The sequence below is a fragment of the Loxodonta africana genome, chromosome 1 (genome assembly GCF_030014295.1).
Source record: "Loxodonta africana isolate mLoxAfr1 chromosome 1, mLoxAfr1.hap2, whole genome shotgun sequence".
Taxonomy (NCBI): Eukaryota; Metazoa; Chordata; class Mammalia; order Proboscidea; family Elephantidae; genus Loxodonta; species Loxodonta africana.
This window is the reverse complement of record NC_087342.1, coordinates 31,616,752-31,641,438: the sequence shown is the minus strand read 5'-3', so window position 1 is coordinate 31,641,438 and position 24,687 is coordinate 31,616,752. Positions and strand designations below refer to the sequence as shown.

The following is a 24,687-nucleotide window of genomic DNA, read 5'->3' as shown; positions in this document are numbered from 1 at the left end:
CCATTTGAAACTGATCCCAAATAGAAGAGGACCTGAATGGACATGAGGATGTTTGTTAGCAGCAGGAGAGTCAAAAGATGGCAGTTCATTCATTTATTTGCCACTTGTTTTATACTAAGCCTCATGTGTTTTTGGACCTCGTTTGATAATCACATCCTGAGCCATATGAAGTCCTACTCTTACAGATACCTCATAAATAGCTACAACTTTGTGAATGACACGTTGTCTGTGAAGCGCAACTCGGAGGACATGCCTAGCTTCCAGTACTTGATTAACCACAAGGAGAAGTGTCAAGCACAAGACATCCTCCTTTTACTGTTTGTAAAGACTGCTCCTGAAAACTACGAACGGCGTTCTGCGATTAGAAAGACGTGGGGCAATGAGGAGTACGTTCGGTCTCAGCTTAATGCTAACATCAAAACTCTGTTTGCTTTAGGTACTCCTTCCAATCCACTGAAGAGGGAAGAATTACAGAGACAACTAGCTTGGGAAGATGAAATGTATGGCGATATAATTCAGCAAGACTTTGCTGATTCTTTCTACAATCTTACTCTTAAATTACTTCTTCAGTTCAGTTGGGCAAATACATTTTGTCCACACGCCAAATTCCTTATGACTGCTGATGACGACATATTTATTCACATGCCAAATCTTGTCGAGTACCTTCAAAGTTTGGAACAAATTGGCATTCAAGATTTTTGGATTGGTCGGGTTCATCGTGGCGCCCCTCCCATTCGAGACAAAAAGAGCAAGTACTATGTCTCTTACGAAATGTACCAGTGGCCAGCTTACCCTGACTACACTGCTGGCGCTGCCTACGTGATCTCCAGTGATGTAGCTGCCAAAGTCTACGAGGCATCACAGACGCTTAACTCTAGTCTTTACATAGACGACGTGTTTATGGGCCTCTGTGCTAATAAAATGGGGATAGTACCACAATACCACGTGTTCTTTTCTGGGGAAGGTAAAACTCCCTATCATCCATGCATCTATGATAAAATGATGACATCCCATGGACATGTGCAAGACCTTCAGAAGCTCTGGGAGGACGCCACAGATCCTGAAGTAAAAACGATTTCAAAAGGTTTTTTTGGTCAAATATACTGTAGGTTAATTAAGATAGCTCTCCTCTGCAGACTGACCTATGTCGACACTTACCCTTGTAGGGCTGCGTTTGTCTAGTAGTACTTGAATGTTGTCTGTTTTCACTGTCACTGAGCCAAACCTGGATGAAAAACTTTTCAGTGTGTGTCTATACCCGAAGCAAAGTGAATACAGGAGACAGAGAAATATTTTGAAAGCCTAGTCTATCAGAACATTTCTTTGCGTCTGGAAGCTGTTTAATATAACTTACCAACTTCATTGCCTAAATTCATTTCAAAGGGTTTTGTGTTCAGAAAAGGTTTATATTTTTAATGAAAACAAAAAACAAAGGGAAACTCAAGTTCTCACTTAATGCCAGTGTATATGTAAGTGTGGTGGTAGACCAACTGCTTCTGGAAAATAAGAGGTGAATGTACAGTATAGCATTTCAAAGAAATGAATATATTGTTGGACCAGGTATACAGGTTTACTTTTATTAAAGAGCACTTGGCAGAGGTGGCAGGGGGAGGGAGTGTTGGCACAGGAGAAAGTATGTGAATCTGGTAAAAGAAAACCTCTTGTCGTTGAGAGGTGGTTTAGAAAAGTATACACATTTTGTGACAAACATCCAAATCACATATTGTCACATCCATGTAGCTACTGTACCCTAACAGTGTTGGACTCATTGAAAATATGTTTATGTGTTTTTTTCAAAGCAAATGTGAAATATGAGAAAAGTCATTAATTCTACCCTAACTGGTTCTTTATGTGGCTTTTTTTGAATATTAGAAAATGACACAGAACACAGGCAGTTTGTTACCCATAACTTCCTTCCCTAGGGAGGAATCGTTGTTAATTCAAATAAGCTGATTTTAATTTAATGCATTTTCAACCGGTTTTTAAATATACAAAAGTGGTCTGTACTTAGGGTAATTATTTAAATGCAGTGTGCAGAGAAGAATAACGGAGAAAGCTTCAAAAGGGAAGACAGAATATTAAAAGCCTCCCTCTCTACATAATCTATAAAATATAATTCTTTGTGTCTAAATCATTGAAATTATTACTAAAATCAGCCCACCCCTCCCTGACAAGATGTCATAAACCATAGCTTGTACTTTGTGCTAAGTTCAGGTTTTTTAATTGAGAGCATTAAACATCAATTCAAAGCAGAAGTATCTTTACAAAATCTATTCTTTCCTCAAAATAGCCATTATAGATGATCTTCATCTTTTAAATACTTCCAACTAGAAAGCGGAATGAAAGTGATAGAAAAGTCAGCAGGATGAGGCTAACGCATTTGTAAAGCGGCATATTTCTTGTACTCAAAGAGATGTGGCTCTAACATTAAGTCGCATTTATTTTGTAAACACCAAATCAAGCCCATTGCCATTGAATCAATTCCAACTCATAGCGACCGTATAGGAGAGAGTAGAACTGCCCCATAGGGTTTCCAAGGAGCGGCTGGTAGATTCTAGCTGCCAACCTTTTGGTTAGCAGCTATAGCTCTTAACCACTGCGCCACCAGGGCTCCTTTAGGGCAGGATTAAAAATGTGGCTGTGATACAACCAACCTCCCCTCACCATAGAAAGAACTAGGTGATGGCTATTGTTAGGAGGGTTAGATAAAGGCCAAAATAGTGACAGCAGCAAAAGTGGGTGAACTGATTGTAAAATCTTTGGCTGCAGAGAAACTCATTGAGAAAAGCTAGGATCCCTCTTTCATAAGATGATGTCCAAAGCACACAAAACGGAAGGATTCTCAGTATACGCAACTGGATCATAGCTATAATCTAGCAGGCAGCTTTTTAATGTTTACAGAAATTTTTTGTTAATTTATTTTCTATTTTGGAAATTGAGGCTTGTTTACATTGCTCAGATAACTTAGTATTGTTTAACCAATGTGAAAATGATGGTGTCAAACATTCTAGGTTGTGGTTCAGGGATTTTGGATCATTACAGTTTAATTTTTCTGACTCATTTTTAAAACTGTAGAGAACCGAAGCATATTTTGACAAGACAATTTAAAATTAATTTTTATTGGTTGATTCTTAAAGAGGCATTTATCTTTTGGCCACGTATACCCTGTGTATCGACATTTGTTAACTTTTTAAATTTGCCATTGGTTGAAAACATCATGTCATCTAGCTGTGGAAATGATCTTGTTTACAGCAGTACTTTTGTGAAACAATTATTTATTTGCTGAAAGAGTTCTCCTGAACTGTGTTCACTTTTTATTTTTGCTTAGAATAGAATGCAATGGGTTTAAATTTGAAGGAAATATGAAGACACTTCCTTATTTTAATAAGAGGAAGTTGCTAGATGCTTCCTTAATCAGACTTAAAATACTGAGAAGAGTATTGTAAATAAAAGATCTCCAACTTTTTAAAAAGGAATGGAAGAGAAAAAAAAAAAAAAACTTTTTGGTGCTCCAATACAGGGTTGTCTTTTTAAATATGTCAAGAAAGGGGGAAAAAAGAAAACAAAAAGCTTCCAGCCTGGATGGTCACTTGGATAGAAGACGGAAGTACACAGTGTTATTGCTAAACACTTTTTACCTCTTGGTTGGTTTGCATTTTTTTTCCATATTACTAATTTTATATAAAAAATGTTAAATATTTATATTTGAACTTTGCTCTTGTATGGCAAAATAATTGGTGGGATTTAAAAAAAAAAACTATGATTTCCAATAAACAACTTAAAAACTGTCAGCAGATGTGTATTTTAAACTCGTGTGTGAACACCAGTTGTTTATATAATTGGCTTGTCCTGCATAACGTTAGGGAGGTGTGTACTCCATGATCTTAGTCCTATTCCTGTTCAGACTTGTTGCTGTGCCCAGGATGTAGGGTTCCTGTATCCTCTGCATGGGGGAGCCACTTAAAACACCTTTTGTTTGTGAAATGACTTACACTGGAATGTCTGAGTGGGGGCAAGTTCTCTCCTAACTGTGCAGGAAGGACCTATTAAAATCTTGGAAATCGATCCCTGACCCTGTTCCATCACCGAGTACACCCACCTGCCCTCCTCTACCATAGACACTTAATCACATGTACACTGTATTACCTGCTAATTGTTTCATGTGTCTTTCCCTCATGGGTATGTAGGCTCTGAAGGTAGGGACTTTGCACAGTGCTATTACACAGTACTCAGAATCATTACAGTAGTCTCCCCTTACCCTTGGTTCTGCTTACCATGGTTTTTAGTTACCCTCAGTCAACTTCGGTCCGCAGGGCTTGTGGTCAAGTAACCCTTATTTTACTTACAACCACCTCAAAGTGCAAGAGTGGTGATGCTGGCAATTCAGATACACAAAAGAGAAGTCATAAAGTGCTTCTATTTTATGGTCACTTATTGTTAATCTTTTACTGTGTTTTTTATGTTTTTACTATGTTTTTATATAAACATAGTATATAGGGTTCAGTACTATCTGCAGTTTAGGTATCCATGGGGGTCTTGGAATGTATCCCCTGCAGATAAGGGGAGACTACTGTATTTTTTTCAAATATAGTGATTAAGGAAATACAGATCAAACTATGACAGCAAAGACTGGTGGTCTTCAGGTATCTACTGAAAGCTGGTGATAGAGCAAAATCATTGGGGCCCTGGTGCTGCAGTCCAGAAGGTCAGCAGTTCAAAGCCACCAGGCGCTCCCTGGAAACCCTATGAGGCAGTTCTACTCTGTCCTATAGGGTTGCTATGAGTCAGAATCAACTCGACGGCAATGGTTATCTCCTGTTTAATCCCCTTGCTAGTTTCACTGTTTCTTAAAGTTCTTTTCCAAGAATCATAAAGATATTTTTGTTTAATTAGTTAAATGCCATGACTTTTTTTCTTTGTATGCCTCCTTAAAAGTATGATTTAATGGTTCCCTGTAAATTAATACAACAATTCATCAATGACCTTAAAGGAAGGACCCATTTAACTAGGGTTTAAAATGATAAAAGTAGGCATGGGTTTTAGGAACAGAAACACCCCAAAAGATACTGTCCCTTAAGGAGAACAACGGAACACAACGCTGAGGGGTTTTCACAGGGACAGCCCTACTATGCACACTCTCACTTTCAGAAATGCAGTACTGGGCCGTTTACTGTAACTCAAGGATACACTTCAATCTGCAGGAGCCCCACGTACGCTTGCTCAAGTAAACCTTAAAGTGGAAGAATACAACGTAGTCTAATCAAACTAATACTGGCTTTTAATCAAGGGGCAAGTTCCTAAAGACATTTGTTCATTCACTCTACAGGTGTTTTTGTTTTTGAGAGCCTGCTAAAAGCCAAGCATGACAGAATCTGGGGTTAAATGCGGCTCACATGTCAAATGGTGTGGCCAAAAACAACGGGACTATGCCAGAATAGCAGTAATCACAGAGGTTTTAGTATAAAGAACATTAAAAAAAATTAAAATCTCCTTATGCTTTTGGTCTTTACCTTCTTAATTCAGACTTTCTGAACTGCATAGCATTTATGTGGATGGAAACACCTTTGTGTAGACCAAAATTAGTCTTACATTTGTATAAATTGTGGCTTTTGGGGACCAACAGCCTTTAAATGCTCTAAAACCAATAATTCAATCAATATTAAAATTAACTTGCCTGTACTACTTAATAATTTTTTTTTTTTAAATACTAGGTATCCTCAGAAAGGGAGCCCTGGTGGTGCAGTGGTTTAAGTGCTTGGCTGCTAACCAGAAGGTCAGCAGTTTGAAGCCACCAGCTGCTCCTTGGGAGAAAGATGTGGCAGTCTGCTTCTGTAGAGATGACAGCCCTGGAAACTCTACGGGGCAGTTTACTCTGCCCTATAAGGGGCACTCTGAGTCAGAATCAGCAACAGGTATCCTTGGAAACTTGGTTTATAAGATGATCATTTTTAGCCCTTTGGCTTGTTGCTTTTTAACTGATGCAAATGAAGGTTAGCACTTAGAATACTATGATTCTACCTGGGAAAGTGATGCGATATAAAACATGATCGTCTCCTCCTTGCCCTCCTTCCCCCGACCCAAGGGGATAAAAATGACTCCTACAAATGGATTCTGCCATCTTACCTGCTGGGGGAAAGATTTTCAAGGCTGTCAAGCTGCTCCAGTTCAGGGTTCTCCATATCTTGACTACTTTCAACTATTTCTTCATTCTAAGGTGAAAGAAATTCTCGTAAGACAGTCTATTTGACTTTTTTGAGGCCTTTTAATCCATGTTCCCACCCCCACTTCTTTCTTTGTTTTGGCATTTTTTTTTTTTTAATGTTCTCCATGAGCAACAGTTTCTCATCTTGCTCTTTCTTTCTCGGGCTTTCCCCACCACTTTGGATTTATTACAGTTTCCCCTCCCTTTGTTAGGTGCCATCGAGTCAATTTTCACCTCATAGTGGCCCCGTGCGACAGAGCAGAACTGCCCCAAAGGGTTTTCTAGGTTGTGGTCTTTAAGGGAGATCACCAGGTCTTTCTCCCGTGGAAGCTCCGGGTAGGTTTGAACCACCAGCCTTCCAGTTACCAGCCAAGCATTGTTGTACCACCAAGGCTCATGTCAAAACTCACTCTCAAAAGTACGGATCTTTTTTTCTTTAACGATAAAAGACTATCAACATTGTAGGAGCCTGGGTGGCACAAACGGTTTGTACTTGATGGCTGAGAGTTGGCAGTTTGAACCCACCCAGCCATACCTTGTAAAAAGAGGCCTGGCAATCTGCTTCCGTGAAGATTACAGCCAAAAAAACACTATGGAGCAGTTCTAGTCTGTAATACATGGGGTCACTATGAGTTGATGGCAATAGGTTTGGTTTGGTTTTATTAACATTGTACTTTTCCCCACTAAAAAAAAAAAAATTTTTTTTTCCCCCACTAGGTCATAAAAAAGATTCAGAATTTTTTTTTTTTTTGTGCTTTAGATGAAAGTTTACAGAGCAAATCAGTTTCTCATTAACAATTAATATACCTATTGTTTTGCGACCTTGGTTGCCAACCTCATAACATGTCAACACTCTCCCCTTCTTGACCTTGGGTTCCCCATTATCAGCTTTCCTGTCCCCTCCTGCTCCTGGGTTGGTGTGTCCCTTTAGTTTCATTTTGTTTTATGGGCCTGTCTAATCTTTGGCTGAAGAGTGAACCTCAGGAGTGACTTTATTACTGAGCTATAAAGGTACCCTGGGGCCATACGCTCAGGGTTTCTCCAGTCTGTCAGACCAGTAAGTCTGGCCTCTCTTTTCTTTTTTTTTTGTGAGTTAGAATTTTGTTCTACAGTTTTCTCCAGCTCTGTCCAGGACCCTCTATCGTGATCCCTGTCAGAGCAGTCAGCCGTGGCAGCCGGGAACCATCTAGTTGTACTGGGCAAAAGATTCAGAATTTGAGCTAGAAAAAACAATAAAGAGATCATTTCATTCAATATCTCCAGTATTTTGGTAAATAAATCATGGGGCCTGGCAAAGTTGTCATTTGCCAAAGGCCAAAAAGGATGGCTAGAGGCAGAAATGAGATATGCCCAGTTTCTACTTTCACAGACTGGTGATCGAAAGTCCACAAGCCTGCCTGCTAACTAAAAGGTTGGAGGTTCAAGTTCATCCAGAGGCACCTGGGAAGAAGGGCGTGGCAATCCACTTCTGAAAAATCTGCCATTGGAAACCCTATGGAGCATAGTTCTAGTCTGGCACACACGGGGTCTCTATCAGTTGGACTCGATTCAATGGCAACTGGTTTTTCTTTCACTTAGAAAATACCTTTAGGATGCATTCATGGTGTTACTTCTATCAGTAGTTCATTCCTTTTTAGTGCTAAGTAGTATTCCACTGTTCGGATGCACCACAATTTATCCTTTTCAAGCTATATTTTAAATCATCGCTGTGGAAACATCACTAAACCCAAAACAAAACCAAACTCATTGCCACTGAGTTGATTCCAATAGCGACCCTATAGGACAGAGTAGAACCCCCATGGGGTTTCCAAGGAGTGGCTGGTGGATTTGAACTGCCGACCTTTCGGTTAGCAGCCAAGCTCTTAACCACTGTGCCACCAGGGCTCTGTGGAAACATCATTAAACCAAAACAAAACAAAACCTGTTGCTGTCGAGTCGATTCCAACTCATAGTGACCCTATTGGACAGAGCAGAACTGCCCCATAGGGTTTCCAAGGAGCTGTTGGTGGATTTGAACTGCCAACCTTTTGGTTAGCAGCCGAACTCTTAATTACTGTGCCACCAGGGTTTCCAAGGATAAATCCAGTGACAGCTCTGTTTAAACAAGTTGTTTTACATTCTCAGAAATGAGAGTGCAGATTCAGAGAGGGCCTTAACAAGTAAATTAAACTTTCCTTGCAAATTAGAGCTGCAAGTTGTAGGATGCGCTTTCCCCAGACTGGGAAAGAACTGTGGGGAAGTCTCCTTCTGAAAGTGACAGGCTACTCAGCCAGCTACTGACAACACAGGACGAGACACCTCCCCAGAATTTACAGAGAGCCGAGACACCTCCCTGGAATTTACAGGGAGCCGTCAAGATAAGGTGGTCTTATCACCCACATGGAACATGAGATTGGCAATTAAAAAAACGTTTGCTGAATGAAAGAAAACCATGGATCTTCAATCTTTTTTGCAGATGTATTCCTAAATCTGGTATCCTATCCAAGAAGCAAACTAACAAATAAGAAAGTATCTGGGTTACTAGTTTTGCCAGTTCAGCTCTAAAATATGAGAGTAATCTTACATTCCAAGTTAGTATATTTTTTCTTTTAAAATATGATGTTGTCCAAATAAGAATCTAAATTTTTAGTTCCCTCTATTATATATTTGACCAGAGATTAGAAAATATTTTCCATGAGGCAGCATATGAAAGTAAATTGCAGTCACAGGACTTAAACCAATCTAGTTATTTCTACCGCACTACCATTTTCTATACCACGGACTACCAAAAAAAGGACAAATCTGTTGTGGGAGAAGTACAACCAGAATGTTCCTGAGAAGCAAGCACAGCAAGACTGCGTCTTACATACTTTGGACATGTTATCAGGAGGGATCAGTCCCTGGAGAAGAATATCATGCTTAGTAAAGTAGAGCATCAGCAAAAGAGAGGAAGACCCTCAACGAAATGGACTGACACAGCGGCTGCAACAGTGGGCTCAAGCATAACAATTGTGAGAATGGTGCAGGATAGGGCAGTGTTTCTTTCTTTTGTACTTAGGGTCACTATGACTCGACGGCACCTAACAACAACAACCATTTTCTATATAAAAGCTGAATTACACTAACACGGCAGTAAATATCACTTAACATCCCTTTGCAGCACTGCATCTATGATGTTATCTTTGCCTGAAATACCCACTGGACTTTGAGCTCCCCGAGGGCCTATTTATCTTTAGATCCTCAACACACAATACAGGGCCTGTATAAAGAGTAACCACTGTTACTAACAAAACTTCCTCTTACTGTAGAACTTGTTCTTGCTTACAAATGAACTGTGCTGTTTCCAACTCTACTGATCTATTGTGGTTGTTGGCAGTTGCCATCCAGTCGGCTCTGGCTCATGGTGACCCCATGCACATAAGAAGGAACTGTTGTCCATTGTTGTGGCCACTGTGTATTTTGAGTGCCTTCCAACCTAGGGAGCTCATCTTCCAGCATTGTATGGGACAATACACTGTTGTGAACCATAGGGTTTTCACCAGCTAGTTTGTGGAAGAAGGCCTTCTTCCTAGTCTGTTTTAGTCTGGAAGCTCTGCTGAGACCTGTCCACCATGGGTGACCCAGCTGGTATTTGAAATGCTGGTGGCATAGCTTCCAGCATCACAGCAACACACAAGCCACCACAGTAGACAAACTGGGCGGGACAGAGTGTAGGGCTTCTTATTTCATAATAACCTAGTGACCGAAAATAGCGATAACTCAAGTGGCTGCAACAATGAGTTCAAGCATAACAACGATTGTAAGGATGGCTCAGAACCGGGCAGTGTTTCGTTCTGTTGTGCGTAGGGTCGCTTTGAGTCGGAACTGACTCGACAGCACCTAACAACAACAACAAGGTGTAGGTATAGACTTTGTCCTCTTTTACACTAAATGATGACGTCCCTTTAATTTATAGACTCTGTTATGAGGTGCCCTCACGAGCATGCTGAAATGCCTTCAACCCATTATGTTCCTGCCATATGTCAGACAACTGGGGTGGGGTGAGGTGGAGGGAAACTGCTCTGCCAATCAAGTCTGGCTGGAGTACAACACTGGCCCCACTTAGGATTAATGGGAGGGACCCACAGCAGACGTGTGGAATTCTTTAACCAGAGCCTAGAGTGAGGTAGTTCACTGCACTGTTTCCCAGTGTTTTGCTAAGGCTTAGATATTGTGTTGTAGTGCAGTAGTTTTCAAAATCCTACCATAACCCACAAGAAGTATGTTTATATCACAACACGCACAACCATATATACTACTAAAAAACCCTTTTTCAGTTACATTTTAACTTTCCTTAACTACATGTGATACACTTTTTTTTTTTTTTTTGTACTTCAAATGAAGATTTACAGAACTAGTTTCTCATCAAACGGTTAGTACACACATTGTTCTATGACATTGGTTAACAATCCCACGACATGTCAACACTCTACCTTCTCAAACCTGGGTTCCCTATTACCAGCTTTCCTGTCCCCTCCTGCCTTCTAGTCCTTGCCCCAGAGCTGGTGCGCCCCTTAAGTGTTGTTTTGTTCCATGAGCCTGTTCAATCTTTGGCTGAAGGGTGATCCTCAGGAGTGACCTCATCACTGAGCTGAAAGGGTGTCCAGGGGCCATACTCTCAGGGTTCCTCCAGTCTCTGTCAGGTCAGCAAGTCTGGTCTTTCCTTTTGAGTTAGAATTTTGCTCTATATTTTTCTTCAGCTCTGTCCAGGACCCTCTACTGTGATCCCTGTCAGAGCAGTCAGTGGTGGTAGCCCCGTACCATCCAGTTGTACTGGACTCAGTCTGGTGGAGGCCATGGTAGATGTGATCCATTAGTCCTTTGGGCTAATCTTTCTCTTGTATCTTTAGTTTTCTTCATTTTTCCTTGCTCCTGAAGGGGTGAGACCAGTGGAGTATCCTAGATGGCCACTCACAGGCTTTAAAGACCCCAGACGCTACTCACCAATGTAGAATGTAGAACACTTTCTTTATAAACTATGTTATACCAATTGAGCTAGATGTTCCCCAAGACCATGGTCCCATAGCCCTCAGCCAAGCAATTCACTCCCTCAGGGAATTTAGATGTGTCTGTGGAGCTCCCATGACCTTGTCTTGTACAAGTCATGCTGGATTCCTCAGTATTGTGTACTGTCATACCCTTCACCCAACTTTCCACTTATCAACTGTCTATTTATTGTTTTTCCATTCCACCCCTCCCCTCCCTGGTAACCAAAGGTTATTTCTTTTTTGTGTGTAAACCTTTTCATGAGTTTTTACAGTAGTGGTCTCATACTATATTTGTCCTTTTGTGATTGACTTATATCACTCAGCATAATGTCCTCTAGATTCATCCATGTTATGAGATGCTTCACAGATTCATCATTGTTCTTTATCGTTGCATAGTACTCCATTGTGTGTATGTACCATAGTTTGTTTATCCATTCATCTGTTGATGGGCATCTAGGTTGTTTCCATCTTTTTGCTATTGTGAACAATGCTGCAGTGAACATGGGTGTGCATATGTCTATTCGTGTGACGACTCTTATTCCCCCAGGAGTGAGACTGCTGGATCACATAATATTTCTATTTCTAGCTTTCTAAGGAAGCACCAGATCGTTTTCCAAAATGGTTGTATCATTTTGCATTCCTACCAGCAGTGCATAAGAGTTTCAATCTCCCCAAAGCCTCTCCAACATTTGTTATTTCCTGTTTTTTTGATTTGTGCCAGTAATGCCAGGGTGAGATGGTATCTCACAGCAATAACTCAACGTTGATTTGCATTTCTCTAATGGCTAGTGATTGCAAGCATTGCCTCACGTGTCTGTTGGCCACTTGAATGTCTTCTTTGGTGAAGGGTCTGCTCATTTCCTTTGCCCATTTTTTAATTGGATTATTTGGGGTTCTTTTTGTTGTTGTTGTAGAGGTGTTAGATTTTCTTGTGGATTTTAGAGATCAAATCTTTGTCTGATTTGTAATAACCAAATATTTTTTCCCAGTCTGCAGGTTCTCTTTTTTACTCTTTTGCTGAAGTCTTTTGATAAGCCTAAGTGTTTAATTTTTAGGAGATCCCAGTTAGCTAGCTTATCTTCTGGAGTGTTTGTGTGTTGCTGGTTGTGTTTTGTATCCTGTTAATGCCGTGTATTAGGGCCTGTAACATTGATTCTATTTTTTCTTCTATGAACTTCATAGTTTTGGGCTTTATATTTAGGTCTTTGATGATTTTGAATTAGTTTTTGTATATGGTGTGAGGTATGTGTTTCATTTTTTTGCAGATGGACATCCAGTTTTGCCTGCACCATTTGTTAAAAAGACTGTCTTTTCCCCATTTGATGGATTTTGGGCCCTTGTCGAAGATTAGGTGACCATAGGTGGATGGAGATACACTCTTTTTTAATTATGCTATTCCACTGCAGGAGCCCTGGTAGTGCAGTGGTTAAAGCACTTGGCTGATAACTGAAAGGTTGGCAGTTCAAACTCACCAACTAATCTGTGGGAGAAAGATGTGGTGGTCTGCTTCCGTAAAGATTAACAGCCTTGGAAACCCTATGGGGCAGTTCTACTCTGTCCTATAGGGTTGCTATGAGTGAGAATCAACTCAATGGCAGCAGGTTTGGTTAGGTTTATTCCACTGTACTCTGTTCTTTTTATTTATTTATTTATTTTTAAATGCTGGTGAAACCCCTAAATGGAGTTCACTATCACCATTGTGACCTATAATTTGAAAACCTCTTAAAAAATCAAAAGAGCATTAAACTTGGGTTTGAGAGGCAGACCTGGGTACGAATAGCTGGCATACTTTTCATTTAAAAGTAGCCTTGGTCAGGGCTTAAATTCTCTGCCACTTAATTCTCTCATCTGTAAAATAGGGATAATTACATTTACGTCACAGGGTTGTCGTGGTGATTAGAGACAATCTTAGAAAATGTTTAGCACAAAGAAAGGCTTAATCAGTGGCACTTATGATTGGCTTGGGAAACCCTGGTCGTGTAGTGGTCAAGAGCTTAGCTGCTAACCAAAAGGTTGGCAATTCAAATCCACCAGCTGCTCCTTGGAAGGAAGCCCTATAGGGCAGTGCTGCTCTGTCCTGTAGGGTCACTATGAGTCGGAATCAACTCGACGGCACTTAACAACAACTGATGGCTCCTTAATATCTACTCATAGGGCCTGAGTGAGGTAACGTAGAGAAAGCACCCAGCACAGTGTCTGACCCTAGGAAGTGCTGGGCAAAAGCTACCTATTCATGTACAACACAGACCCCAATATTACTAACCAGCTGTGGGATCTGGATCAAGTCGCTTCATCTCCCTGGGCATCTACTTTCTTCTGTGTAAGGTGAGAGATTTGTGTGATCAAAACTTCCCTCTGCTTATAGTGTAAAACATCAAAACAAGTGTGATTGCTTCTGATTTTTAGATGAAAGCAAAATTGGAGCCAGAGTAGTTTGGGGGAAATTTTAACTTTAGGTTTCTCAAAGCTCTAGGAGGAAAGAGGGCATATTCAAATAAAAACCTGTTTATCTGGTTCTTTTATTGAAATGAAGTTGTTGCTGCTTGTTGCCACAGAGTCAGCTCTGACTCATGGCAACCCAGGTCCAACAGAGAGAAACACTGCCTGGTCCTACGCCTCTTCAGGATCGCTGGTGTAGAGCCCACTGTTGCAGCCATTGTGTATTTTCAGTGCCTTCCAACCCAGGGGGCTCATCTTCTAGCACTTTCATCTGGTAATTTTCTGTTGTGATCATAGGGTTTTCATCGGCTAATTTTCAGAAGCAGATGGCCAGGCCCTTTCTTTCCAGTCTGCCTTAGTCTGGGAACTCTGCTGAAACCTGTCTACCATGGGTGACCCTGCTGGTATTTGAAATACCAGTGGTATAGCTTCCAGCATCACAGCAACACACAAGCCACCAGAGTATGACAAACTGACAGACGGATGGTGAATTCAAATAATGGACCAAGAAAACTGACTAAAGACCAAACCACTCGTTGCTGCCATATATACACGCCTATGCATATATGTGTGTGCGTGTTCCCGAGGTAGCACAGACGGTTAATGCATTTGGCTACTAACTAAAAGATTGGATTCTACCCAGAGGTGGCTCAGAAGAAAGAGCTGGTGATCTACTTTCAAAAAAACAGCCATTGAAAACCCTGTGGAGCAGAGTTCTGCTCTGACACACACGGAGCTGCCATGAGTCTGAATGGAATCAAATGGCAACAGGTTTGGGACCAGAGGGACCAGTCCCTGGGGAAGGACAACATGCGTGGTAAAGTAGAGAGTCACTGAAGAAGAGGAAGGCTCTCAGTGAGATGGACTGACACAGTGGCTGCAACAAGGGGCTCAAGCACAACGACAACTGTGGGGATGGCGCAGGACCGGGCAGTGTTGCCCTCTGTTGTATACAAGGTCACTATGAATCAGAACCAACTCAATGGCACCTAACAACAACAACATTTTGAAGAAATATACCAAAAAAAAAAGGAAAGAAACTTGTCGCTATTTAGTCGATTCCAACTCATAGTGACCCTATAGGACAGAGTAGAACTGTCCCATGGAGTTTCCAAGACACGCCTGGTGGATTCGAACTGCTGACCTTTTGGTTAGCACTTGCAGCACTTAACTACTACACCACCAGTGTTTCCTGAAGAAATGTATGTTTTAAAAATTGAAGGAAAAAAAGGGCCAATTTCTTAGTCCAAAGGAATTTTGTAAAAAATCTTATTTTAATGTCTATGAAGAACTATATATATTTGAAAAGTTTTGATAGTTAATTTTCAGTTGATAATTAACATTTTAGGAGAAATAGCAACATTTTCGCCGAATCAAATTAGTTAAACAATTGTACTTTGTGATTTTAGGACTGCTTGGAAACCAATTTCAGTTCCAACTCTTTTAAAGCGATGGCATCTGCTAATTTAAGGTGACGGTATTATTTGTTATATTACCACATTTCTTAGAAAGAGAAGCTATTAGACCTAATTCTGAGGTAGAAAAGGTAAGGCAGATATGAAGGCCCAGAACCACCCTCTTCATTTAAAGTATTGAGAGTGATAATGACATGAAATGTTAAAAGTTTTAAGCATTTTCTGGCATTGTAAATTATGAAAACCTGAGAAAATAAATGAAGAGGTATGTCAAGTAAGAATCACTGAATAATTACCAGAATCTTCCCTATGAAATGGGGCGGGGGGTGTGGTGGAAGATACTGAAGATGGTGGAAAGGAAACCTCTCCAAGGGCATCATCCCTAGCCAAGTTCCCCGGTGGTCCCAGAGGCACAGCCTCAGAGAGAGAGACAAGCTTCATGAATGGGTGACTGTGTTCTCCTCTCCCACTGCTGGACTTCCTGGGGGGAGAGGAGAAAACCTCCATTTTTACTAAGACTCCGTGTTTTTTGACGTGGAGAACAATAAGAATTTTTTAAAAGCAGCAGCCACATGAAGACTCTTTTGTGGGAGCAGACTCCTATCTGGCTGGTTTGCCGTGTGTGTGCCACCCCACTGGCCTTTTCCAGGCACATCCTTTCCTCCTCTCCAAGTCACTGCATGAAAAAGCCACTGCTTAAAGACCCCTTTGGATAACCAGGCAGTCCCTTTTTAAAATGCAAATTTTTCCTTAAGGGTTAAGGAGCTGTCAGCTGCCCATGTCATACTTTGCTGTCAAGTAGTTCATCTAGATTTTCTCCTACCTTAAAAAAAAATTTTTTTTTTTTTTAAATCTAGATCAGCATTCCCTGGGTGGTACAAATAGTTAATGTGCTTGGCTGCCATCAGAAAGGTTGGAGGTTGAAGTCCATGCAGAGGTGCCTCGGAAGAAAGGCCTGGTGATCTACTTCGGAAGAGTCAGCCATTGAAAACCTTACGGAGCCCAGTTCTACTCTGACACTCAGGCGGTCACTCTGAGTCCGAACAGACTCCGTGGCAACTGTCTTTTTTTTTTTTCCTAGTCCGGATCAGCTGCATTGCGGGTGGGAAGGGAACTCCCAAGAGGGAAGAGAGGGGTGGGGAGGGAGGGCTTTAGGACATTTCATAGGTTGAAAAGCAGGCTCAAGGGGATGGAAGGAAACAGTCTTAAAACATTATGGAAATGGGAAAGTATTAGAGAAAAGGGAGGGGTGGGTCCCAAATATAGTGCTAACTAGACTTTGCCTATTTCCAAAATTTCCCAGGGTCTCTTTTATCCAAAATCTTGAACTTCCCAGCTAGTATTGTTAGTAATTAGCTCAATTTTCTTGCTGGTTAAATTAGCTTTTACAGGCTGGAATCCACCAGCTGCTCCTTGAAAACACTAGGAGGCAGTTCTACTCTGTCCTATAGGGTCACTAAGAGTCAGAATTGACTCGACGGCCATGGGCAATGGGTATATTTTGTATATGGGGAAAATGTCTTCTTAAAAAAAGTGGATGCTGTTTTAACAGTGATTTGCAAGTTGTTAATTCTGTCTAAAATATCAGAAATATTCATGTCACACACAACCTTTCTCCTATTCTTAAGCTAAGAAAATTTAAATAACTGTGCCAGGGACATTGAAAAGAAGTTGCCTGTACATCCTGAATTCTATCAGCTGTTTGATTTCATGTGACTTTAACCTCAGTGCATAAATTTCAATGTAACTTAATTTTCATATGTCTGTGAATCTTAACTGGTAAATAAAATCCAAATGAGCAAAGGGCTTTATTAGACTAATCTTCGGCTTAGGAAATCTGGTTGCTAGGCGAGTTCACAGATAATTTCCTCACAGCTACAAGGCCCGTGGGTGACTCTCCTAGTCTATTCTTTGCAGTCATACCAGAGTTATCTTCCTAACACAGGTCAGAGTCTGCCAATTCCCATTCTGCTCAACAATCCTCAACCAATCTTGCGGGTAGGGGCAAGGGCAGCTTCTGGGGCTGCATTGCCCCATGGACAGAAAGAGAGGGGTGGCTTGCTGCAACAGACCTATTGTTGTTAACAGCTGACTACCAGTCAGCCCTTAACACATGACGATCTCATGCACGAGGGAACAAAACTGCCCAGTCCTGCACCATCCCCATGATTGGTTGTGGGTAATTCATTGTAATTCATAAGGGTTTTCACTGGCTGATTTTCAGAAGTAGATCTCCAGGCCTTTCTTCCTAGTCTGTCTTAGTCTGGAAGCTCTGCTGAAACCTGTTCAGTGTCATAGCAACACACAAGCCTCCACTGACAGACAGGTGGTGGCTGCGCATGAGGTGCGCTGGCTGGGGATCAAACCCTGTGGAAGGCAAGAATTCTACCATCAAACCACCACTGCCCCGCGTTAGAGATCTATGGGACTCCACGAACGCTGGACTCAGCCTTCCGAAGGCCTGGTTTCCCACTGGTCTTCCTGAATGCTCTATCTGGACCAGGGAATTCATCCCACAAGGAATCCAGGACTGGAGTCTCAAAGTTATCTTCAATGTCTTCCTTCCCCTCCCTATAAACCTCTCCTCTATCTTCTCTGCCTGGATCTGCTCCTTTTTCATCCAACTTTCTCTGAGAGTCTAGTGAGAGTCTAGGTATGTCATTTTGCCTCATATTATAAATTATTGGATATAAGTTATCTTTCCCCTGAAACGGGCTTGAGTATAAGCCCTATGTTAGAGCAATTTTCCTATGAGCCATAGCAATTGCCATAATCTATATTAAATTGAGCTGAACAAGCTACTCAAACTGGCTTCACCAAATATTTTAGTCATGTCATTTTTTTACTGGTCAAAGAACAAAGCCAACAACGACCTTAATGTTATTTTCTCATTCAGCTCCCTCAACAAGGATACATTCTTACAGGTCAACACTATCACCTCATTGCTCCTTGGACGAAAGGCTCAGTGATCTTTTTCCAAAAAATCAGCCACTGAAAACTCGGTGGAACCCAGTTCTACTATGGCACTCATGGGGTCACTATGAGTTGGAATCAACTCGATGGTAACTGGTAAGCTAGGATACAATTTAAGGCCTAAATCTGACCTTCCTTCAGCTTCTTTTCATCCTTTACACAAGATATTCTATAAACATAGGATTAGATGGGGAAATAAAATTCACTAAGCCTACTATGTACCAGGCATGTCATGTATTATTAATCAATAACCCTGTGAAGTTGCTATTATTGATGGCTGTTTTGCAGAAGAGGAAATTTAGGGTATGAGAGATTAAGTAAACTGCTAGTTGTTGTGTTGTTGTCAGGTACTGTCAAGTCAGTTCCAACAGAAGGAAACACTGCCTGGTCCTGCACCATCCTCACAATCGTTGCTATGCTTGAGCCCACTGTTGCAGCCACTGTGTCAATCCATCTCACTGAAGGTCTTCCTCTTTTTCACTGACTCTCTACTTTACCAAGCATGATGTCCTTCTCTAGGGACTGGTCCCTCCTGATAACATGTCCAGAGTATGTGAGATGTAGTCCTGCCATCCTTGCTTCTAAGAAGCATTCTGGTTATACTTCTTTCTAGACAGATTTGTTGTTCTTCTGGCGGTTCATTGTATATTCAATATTCTTCACCAACACCGTAATTCTAAGGTATCAATTCTTCTATTTCCTTTATTCATTGTCCAGCTTTTGCATGCATATGAAGCAAATGAAAACATCACGGTTTGGGTCACATGCACCTTAGTCCTTAAAGTGACATCTTTGCTTTTTAACACTATAAATAGGTCTTTTGCAGTAGATATGCCCAATGCAATGTGGTCATTCGATTTCCTGACTGCTGCTTCCATGGGTGTTGATTGTGGGCCCAAGTAAAATGAAATCCTTGACAACCTCAATCTTTTCTCCATTTATCAGGATGCGGCTTATTGGTCCAGTTGTGAGGATTTCTGTTTTCTTCATGTTGAAGTGGAACCCATACCGAAGGCTGTGGTCTTTGATCTTCATCAGTAAGTGCTTTAAGTCCTTTTCACTTTCAGCAAGCAAGCTTGTGTCATCTGCATACTGCAGGTTGTTTAGGAGTCTTCCTCCAATCCTGACACTGAGTTCTTCTTCATATAGTCCGCTTCTCGAATTATTTGCTCTGCATACAGATTGAATAAGTACGGTGAAAGGATACAACCCTAATGCCTACCTTTCCTCATTTTAGAACACACAGTAGCTCCTTGTTCTGTTCGAACAACTGCCTCTTGGTCTTTGTACAGGTTCCTCACTAGCACAATTAAGTGTTCTGGAATTCCCATTCTTCATAAGGTTATCCATAATTTATTATGATCCACACAGCTGAATGCCTTTGCTAGTTAGATAGATTAAATAAGTAATTAGATAAATTAAGTTAGGTAGAAAACTAAACAGCTAGTTTCAGTTTTCAGCTTTGCTACTTCCTAGCATGACCCTTGGGAAACTTCCTTAACTTCTCAGAGTCTCCACAGAGGCACATATAAAACAGGGAAACATGGTCTTCCTCACCCCGCCTCAAGGACAAGAGTGAGACCAGGTGCAGACAGCAGCTGGCACCAGGTCTGGTCCGCCATCGGTGTGAGCAGCCCCTTCCTTACCTCTTTCCCTTCCCCCCTTGCTGTTACCATTACGGAGCCTGCTTGCTCAGAAGCCTGAAAAGACCTCTGCTACTTTAAATAACTTTAACAGGTGCTCAGGACACTCTTCACTGACTGTCACAGCTAGTGGCTCTTCCTTTATCCTGTGGATGCACATTCAGGAAAAAGGACTTCTCATCACCCTTTGGCTTCTTTCCAGCTTCTGGAAAGGCTGTGTTTGAGCAGCCTGGGGAGCAGCCCCGATGAGTCATGCTTGCGAGCAGATCACTACTGCCAACAGCCGCAGCAGATCTCCTCGGTGGCGGCTTTCCCAGACTACGTCAGCCAGCCGAGCATATGGGTACACCATGGCCCAGTGGCCCAGAAGACAGACTCTGCTGCCTTGGCAAGTTTAACTTGTCAAGTTTTCGAGAACTGGACAGTGAGCATCACCCTGCCAGAAAAGAGGGAACGTGTTTTTTTGGAATGATTTCTCAGATGATAACAAAATCACAATTTTAGTTGCAGGTGGGGACTACTGGTGACTGTAACGGCAGTTACGGATGGTTTTGGTTCCCAGTTTTTTGGTTATTTTTCCAGTATGCACATTTACTCTTGAGGGCGAGGTGGGCACTTATTACAGTGGGATGATTTGTTCGCCTGGGCTGGCTGTGGTTTCATTTCATCTTTGAGTTCTAGACCTACAGCCAACAGAACGTCAGGACCCCCTCCCTAAGTCAGATGATGTTCTATCCATCCTGGTCATTCATCTTTGACAGTGGTCCCCAAACAAAAGGGGCCACGACTGTTCTTGATGTTCGTGAACCTCTTTGTTCCCTTTTAATAGCCCATGGGCGGTGCAGACATAAATAAAATCCTTTTTTCCTAAACTTAACTTTTTATGACATATTTTGGAGTAATGGCTTCCCTGGTAGACTATAGACTATGTGAAACCTGAATTGCAGTTATTAGTCCTAATCGGATTTCTGGAGCCCTGGTGGTGCAGGAGATAAGAGCTCGGTCGCTAACCAAAAGATCAGCAGTTCAAATCTACCAGCCGCTCCTTGGAATCCCTATGGGGCAGTTCTACTCTGTCATATAGGGTCGCTGTGAGTTGAAATTGACTCGACGGCAATGGGTTGGCTTTTTAAAAAAAATTAGTTTGGTTTAATTCAATTTCTAAGTCTGGGATTCAAGGAGTTAGTGCATAAATCCACTTTCTTCTTACTCACATTGTTCATGACTTTATGGATTTTGCTCTCAGAGCCTTGGTCTTTATAAACAGAAGCCTGGTGTCCCTTGGCAGCCTGTTCCTATCCTGCTTCTTCCACCACCTTGACTAGTAACAGACACAGAGTTGTAGGAAAAGCCCCTCAGTAAGTACACAAAGCCACGGAAGGAAAAAACAACCGAAGCACAGAAGGATGACTTAACGTTCACATGTGCTTGCTTTGATGGTGCCCATACTGTTGGTGGTCTGCCAAACACAGAGAGGCGTTAACATCTCACAGGGTGGACTTGGAGTCTGGGTTAAATAAACAACACAGAAGAAGGAGGAAGCCATATGCCTGGTGGTCAGAGCTTCTTGGATTCTGTTCAGCACTTCCCAACCTATCCTTATCTCCTCCTGCACTGCCTACTTTTACCCATACGTAAAATAGGAGTAAATCATCACGGATAGCTTACAGAAACCTTTAGTTTCGAATACTTAAAGGTCTTCCCTGAGGAAAGGTGCTTCATATTTACTGACCATATTTCCTTTTTTGTTGTTGTTGTTTTTTTACAACAAATAAAACGATAGCACTGATATTTATTGTTTATAATTATTGAAATAATTCACTCTAGCTTGGATTGGGAACCCTGGTAGCGTAGTGGTTAAGAGCTACAGCTGCTAACTAAAAGGTAAGCAGTTCGAATCCACCAGGTGCTCCTTGAAAACCCTATTTTGCAGTTCTACTCTGTCCTATAGGGTCGTTATGAGTCGAAATCGACATGACGGCAACTGAAAAAAAAATCTGGGGGGGGGGAATTATTTTATATAAGAACCTCCACATACTTAAAATTCCTGTGACATCTATATAAAGCATACAGGTCATAAATACGCAGCTTAAAGATGGGTAGATTAAGTCATGGAACTATGAAGTGAGCTCAAAGCACAGCGTAAGTGACAAAGGCCTGTGACTTTAAGGGCAGAATCCGGGGCCCAGTGACTTGACAGAGCCCTCACTTCAGAGACAACATCCCATCAAAAGCATAGGTGCAGAAAAGGCTAGGTTGCTGTTCAGAGTTGAAGATCATCACAGTTAAACGCTTTTTATACCACCTTAATGACTCCACCGACTTCGTGGGGGTCAAGTCGGGCAAAGTTTAGTTATGTTCATCCCTTTCAAAAAAATTGCTATCTTCTTTCTAAAATGGCTGATCAAGACTGTATTGATTTGCAAACTGTTCCCTAACTCTAAAAGATGCATGGTGCAACTCCACCAACCATTAAGAATTTGGAAACAGCAATGTTTATGTCCTCATGTGCCCAGGATACGGAAGGATGACTAAATTTGACAGAAGAATGCGGATTTCTCTCTCTAACATAAGTCTGCCGGAAACTCCGGTGTCCACGCTGTTTCTACGTCCAGGAAGAAAAGTCTAAGGCTTGCTTTTTGCCTAACTCCTAACGGCCAGCAAGATCCCTGTGGGTTTCTTTCTTTGGATGCGTCAGAGACTGATGATGCATCTGGCCTCTTGCCTCTCACTGAAGTTCATTTGAGCCCATGATCTCTGGCTTCTGCTTTAGAGCCATTCAGGTAGCCAGACATTGAATTTTCAGTGAGGCAAGGGAAAGAGAACAACTGGAATTCCTACGGAGCAAGATACAGTCACAATTCATTTTATTTCGGCTTTTAACAATAACACCACTTTACAGTTACACAGTGCTCGGCAAAGACAAGAAATCAAGGTTTAGCGAGGCTAGGATACTTCAATCCAGGCCTTCCTGGTTCCAAAGTTCATGCTCCTTTGTTTTTTAAATTTTATTTTGAAAGAATCGCAGGCTCACAGAGGTTGCAAAGAAATGCACAGAGCAGTCCTTTGCACACTTCCCTTAGCCTTCCCAGTGGTGGCATCTCACAGGATGACGGCACAATATCAAAGCCAAGAAGTTGACATTGGCATGATCCAGAGTTTGTTCAGATTTCATCAGCTACACACGCCTTTTGTGCGTGTGTGTGTGTGTGTGTGTGCGTGTGCATAGCTCTATGCAATGCTGTCATTCTCTTTTTATACGCGAACCACATACTATTCTAAAACCAAAAACCAAACCCGTTGCTGCTGAGTCGATTCCAACTCCCAGCAACCGTATAGGACAGAGTAGGACTGCCCCACAGGGTTTCCAAGGAGCAGCTGGTGAATTCCAACTGCTGACCTTTTGGTTAGCAGCCTGAGCTCTCAACCACTGTGCTACCAGGACAGAACAATTTTAAATATGAGGCCAGGCTATAGGAAAGAATAAAGAAACATCTCTCTCAACAAAACAGGATCTAACAAGGATGAACATGACCAAGATGGTTTTTTGTTTTTTTTTTGCATCAAGTTGCAATTAAGAAAAAAATATCCAACAAACCTCTCAGCTCTTGGGAGTGCTAGTCTGTGGTATGTGCCTTTGTGGGCACAACTTCTAGAGGTGATGATAGATACATAACAGGGGACAATATTTATTCATTTATTGATAATTACAGCAGCAATCTTCCCCATGTCAAAAACTTCTATCAGTAAAACAAAGGTGATCTTACCCTAACTTCAGATTTAGTCTTGTCAGCTTCCTTTCCCAGGGAGTTCAAATCTGTCTCCATATGAGATTCCTCAGATATTTTCTGAGGAGGAGCTAGAAGGATGAAGAGAACCTGTCATTAATTTGTTTATTCGACTTATAAGTAACTCAGAACACTTAGCCTGACTTGGACACGTAGAGCTAGACCATGTCGATGCAGCTGATTAACAAGGTATAACTGAACTGCTGTGGTGACTTCCCTGATGGTGGATAAGGAGCAGGCAAAGGAGGGACAAAACAGAGCAACTTGACGTTTGAGCTGAAGAGACCAAAGTCGTACCCATTAAACCACGGCAAATCAGTAAGTGCAATGTGGTAAAAATGACAGCATTTCCAACATTCCCCCTTTTAAGGCCCAGCTAAAAGGCCATGTTCTTCATGAAGACTTCCTTGACTATTCCAAACTTCACGGATTATTTTATGCACTGTTGGTTTACCATCCATCTTCTGTCCTATATAGTAATGCACTTGATTCCTTCTTGTGTTATAAGACTAGACTCAATCACAGATACCATATTTTATTGAATATTTTTTTTTCTGTTATAAAGGTAATTAATTTGTGCACATTATTGAAAACTTGAAAAATACTAAAATCTTACCATATAAACACAACCACTTGGTATATTTCCATACAGTTTTTTTTTTAAATCCTCTCTCTATATACATAAACATATATGCATGCACATGTGCACGTATACACACACACACACACTTCCAAACAAAAAGCCAAACCTGTTGCGATCAAGTTGATTCTGACTCATAGAGACCCTACAGGACAGAGAACTGCCCCATAGGGTTTCCAAGGAGCGGCTGGTGAATGCAAACTGTAAACCTTTTGGTTAGCAGCCGAGTTCTTAACTGCTGTGTGACACACACACACACACACACACACACACACACACACACACACATACACACACAATCATACTATATTATCGGGAAAGGGATGTCCAGGCCTGCCCTAGCCAGAAGAAGGATAGTCTGGTGGTTGGATTCTAGGACTGACAGAGCCACATTCACAAGCAGGCTGGCTGTGTGATAGAATCAGTTAGCTGAGGCAGGATGGAGTCAGGCTGTCTTGTTCCTGTTCTCTTCTGTCAATCACTCTATCTCCTTTCTTTCCTTTCTCTTTCCCACAGGTGTTCTCAGACACCTGGGAGATTTCATTCCATTTCTACAGTCTCCATGGCCATCTGGTAATAAG

At 41.6% G+C, this 24,687-nt stretch overlaps 2 protein-coding genes across 3 annotated transcripts in view; one reads left to right on the top strand and one right to left on the bottom strand.

Moving 5' to 3' along the window:
- Positions 1-36: 36 nt before the first annotated feature.
- B3GNT5 (UDP-GlcNAc:betaGal beta-1,3-N-acetylglucosaminyltransferase 5) lies at positions 37-3,551 on the top strand. The gene has a single exon (XM_010592806.3). It carries the CDS (start codon positions 37-39, stop codon positions 1,180-1,182), a length of 1,146 nt encoding a protein of 381 aa, XP_010591108.1. The 3' UTR covers positions 1,183-3,551.
- Positions 223-24,687, bottom strand: part of MCF2L2 (MCF.2 cell line derived transforming sequence-like 2) — a 145,066-nt gene continuing 120,601 nt past the window's right edge. For both annotated transcript variants that reach the window (XM_023551507.2, XM_064279514.1), the window contains 2 exons: positions 23,446-23,537; positions 223-6,209 (listed from right to left, as the gene is read on the bottom strand). In XM_023551507.2, coding sequence (XP_023407275.1) covers positions 6,120-6,209; positions 23,446-23,537 — 182 coding nt within the window. In that variant the 3' untranslated portion in view covers positions 223-6,119. The remainder of the gene's footprint in view (positions 6,210-23,445; positions 23,538-24,687) is intronic.

Bases quoted from the DNA above. Each gene is read 5' to 3' on its own strand.
- B3GNT5 (XM_010592806.3), top strand. From the start codon at position 37: ATGGACATGAGGATGTTTGTTAGCAGCAGGAGAGTCAAAAGATGGCAG.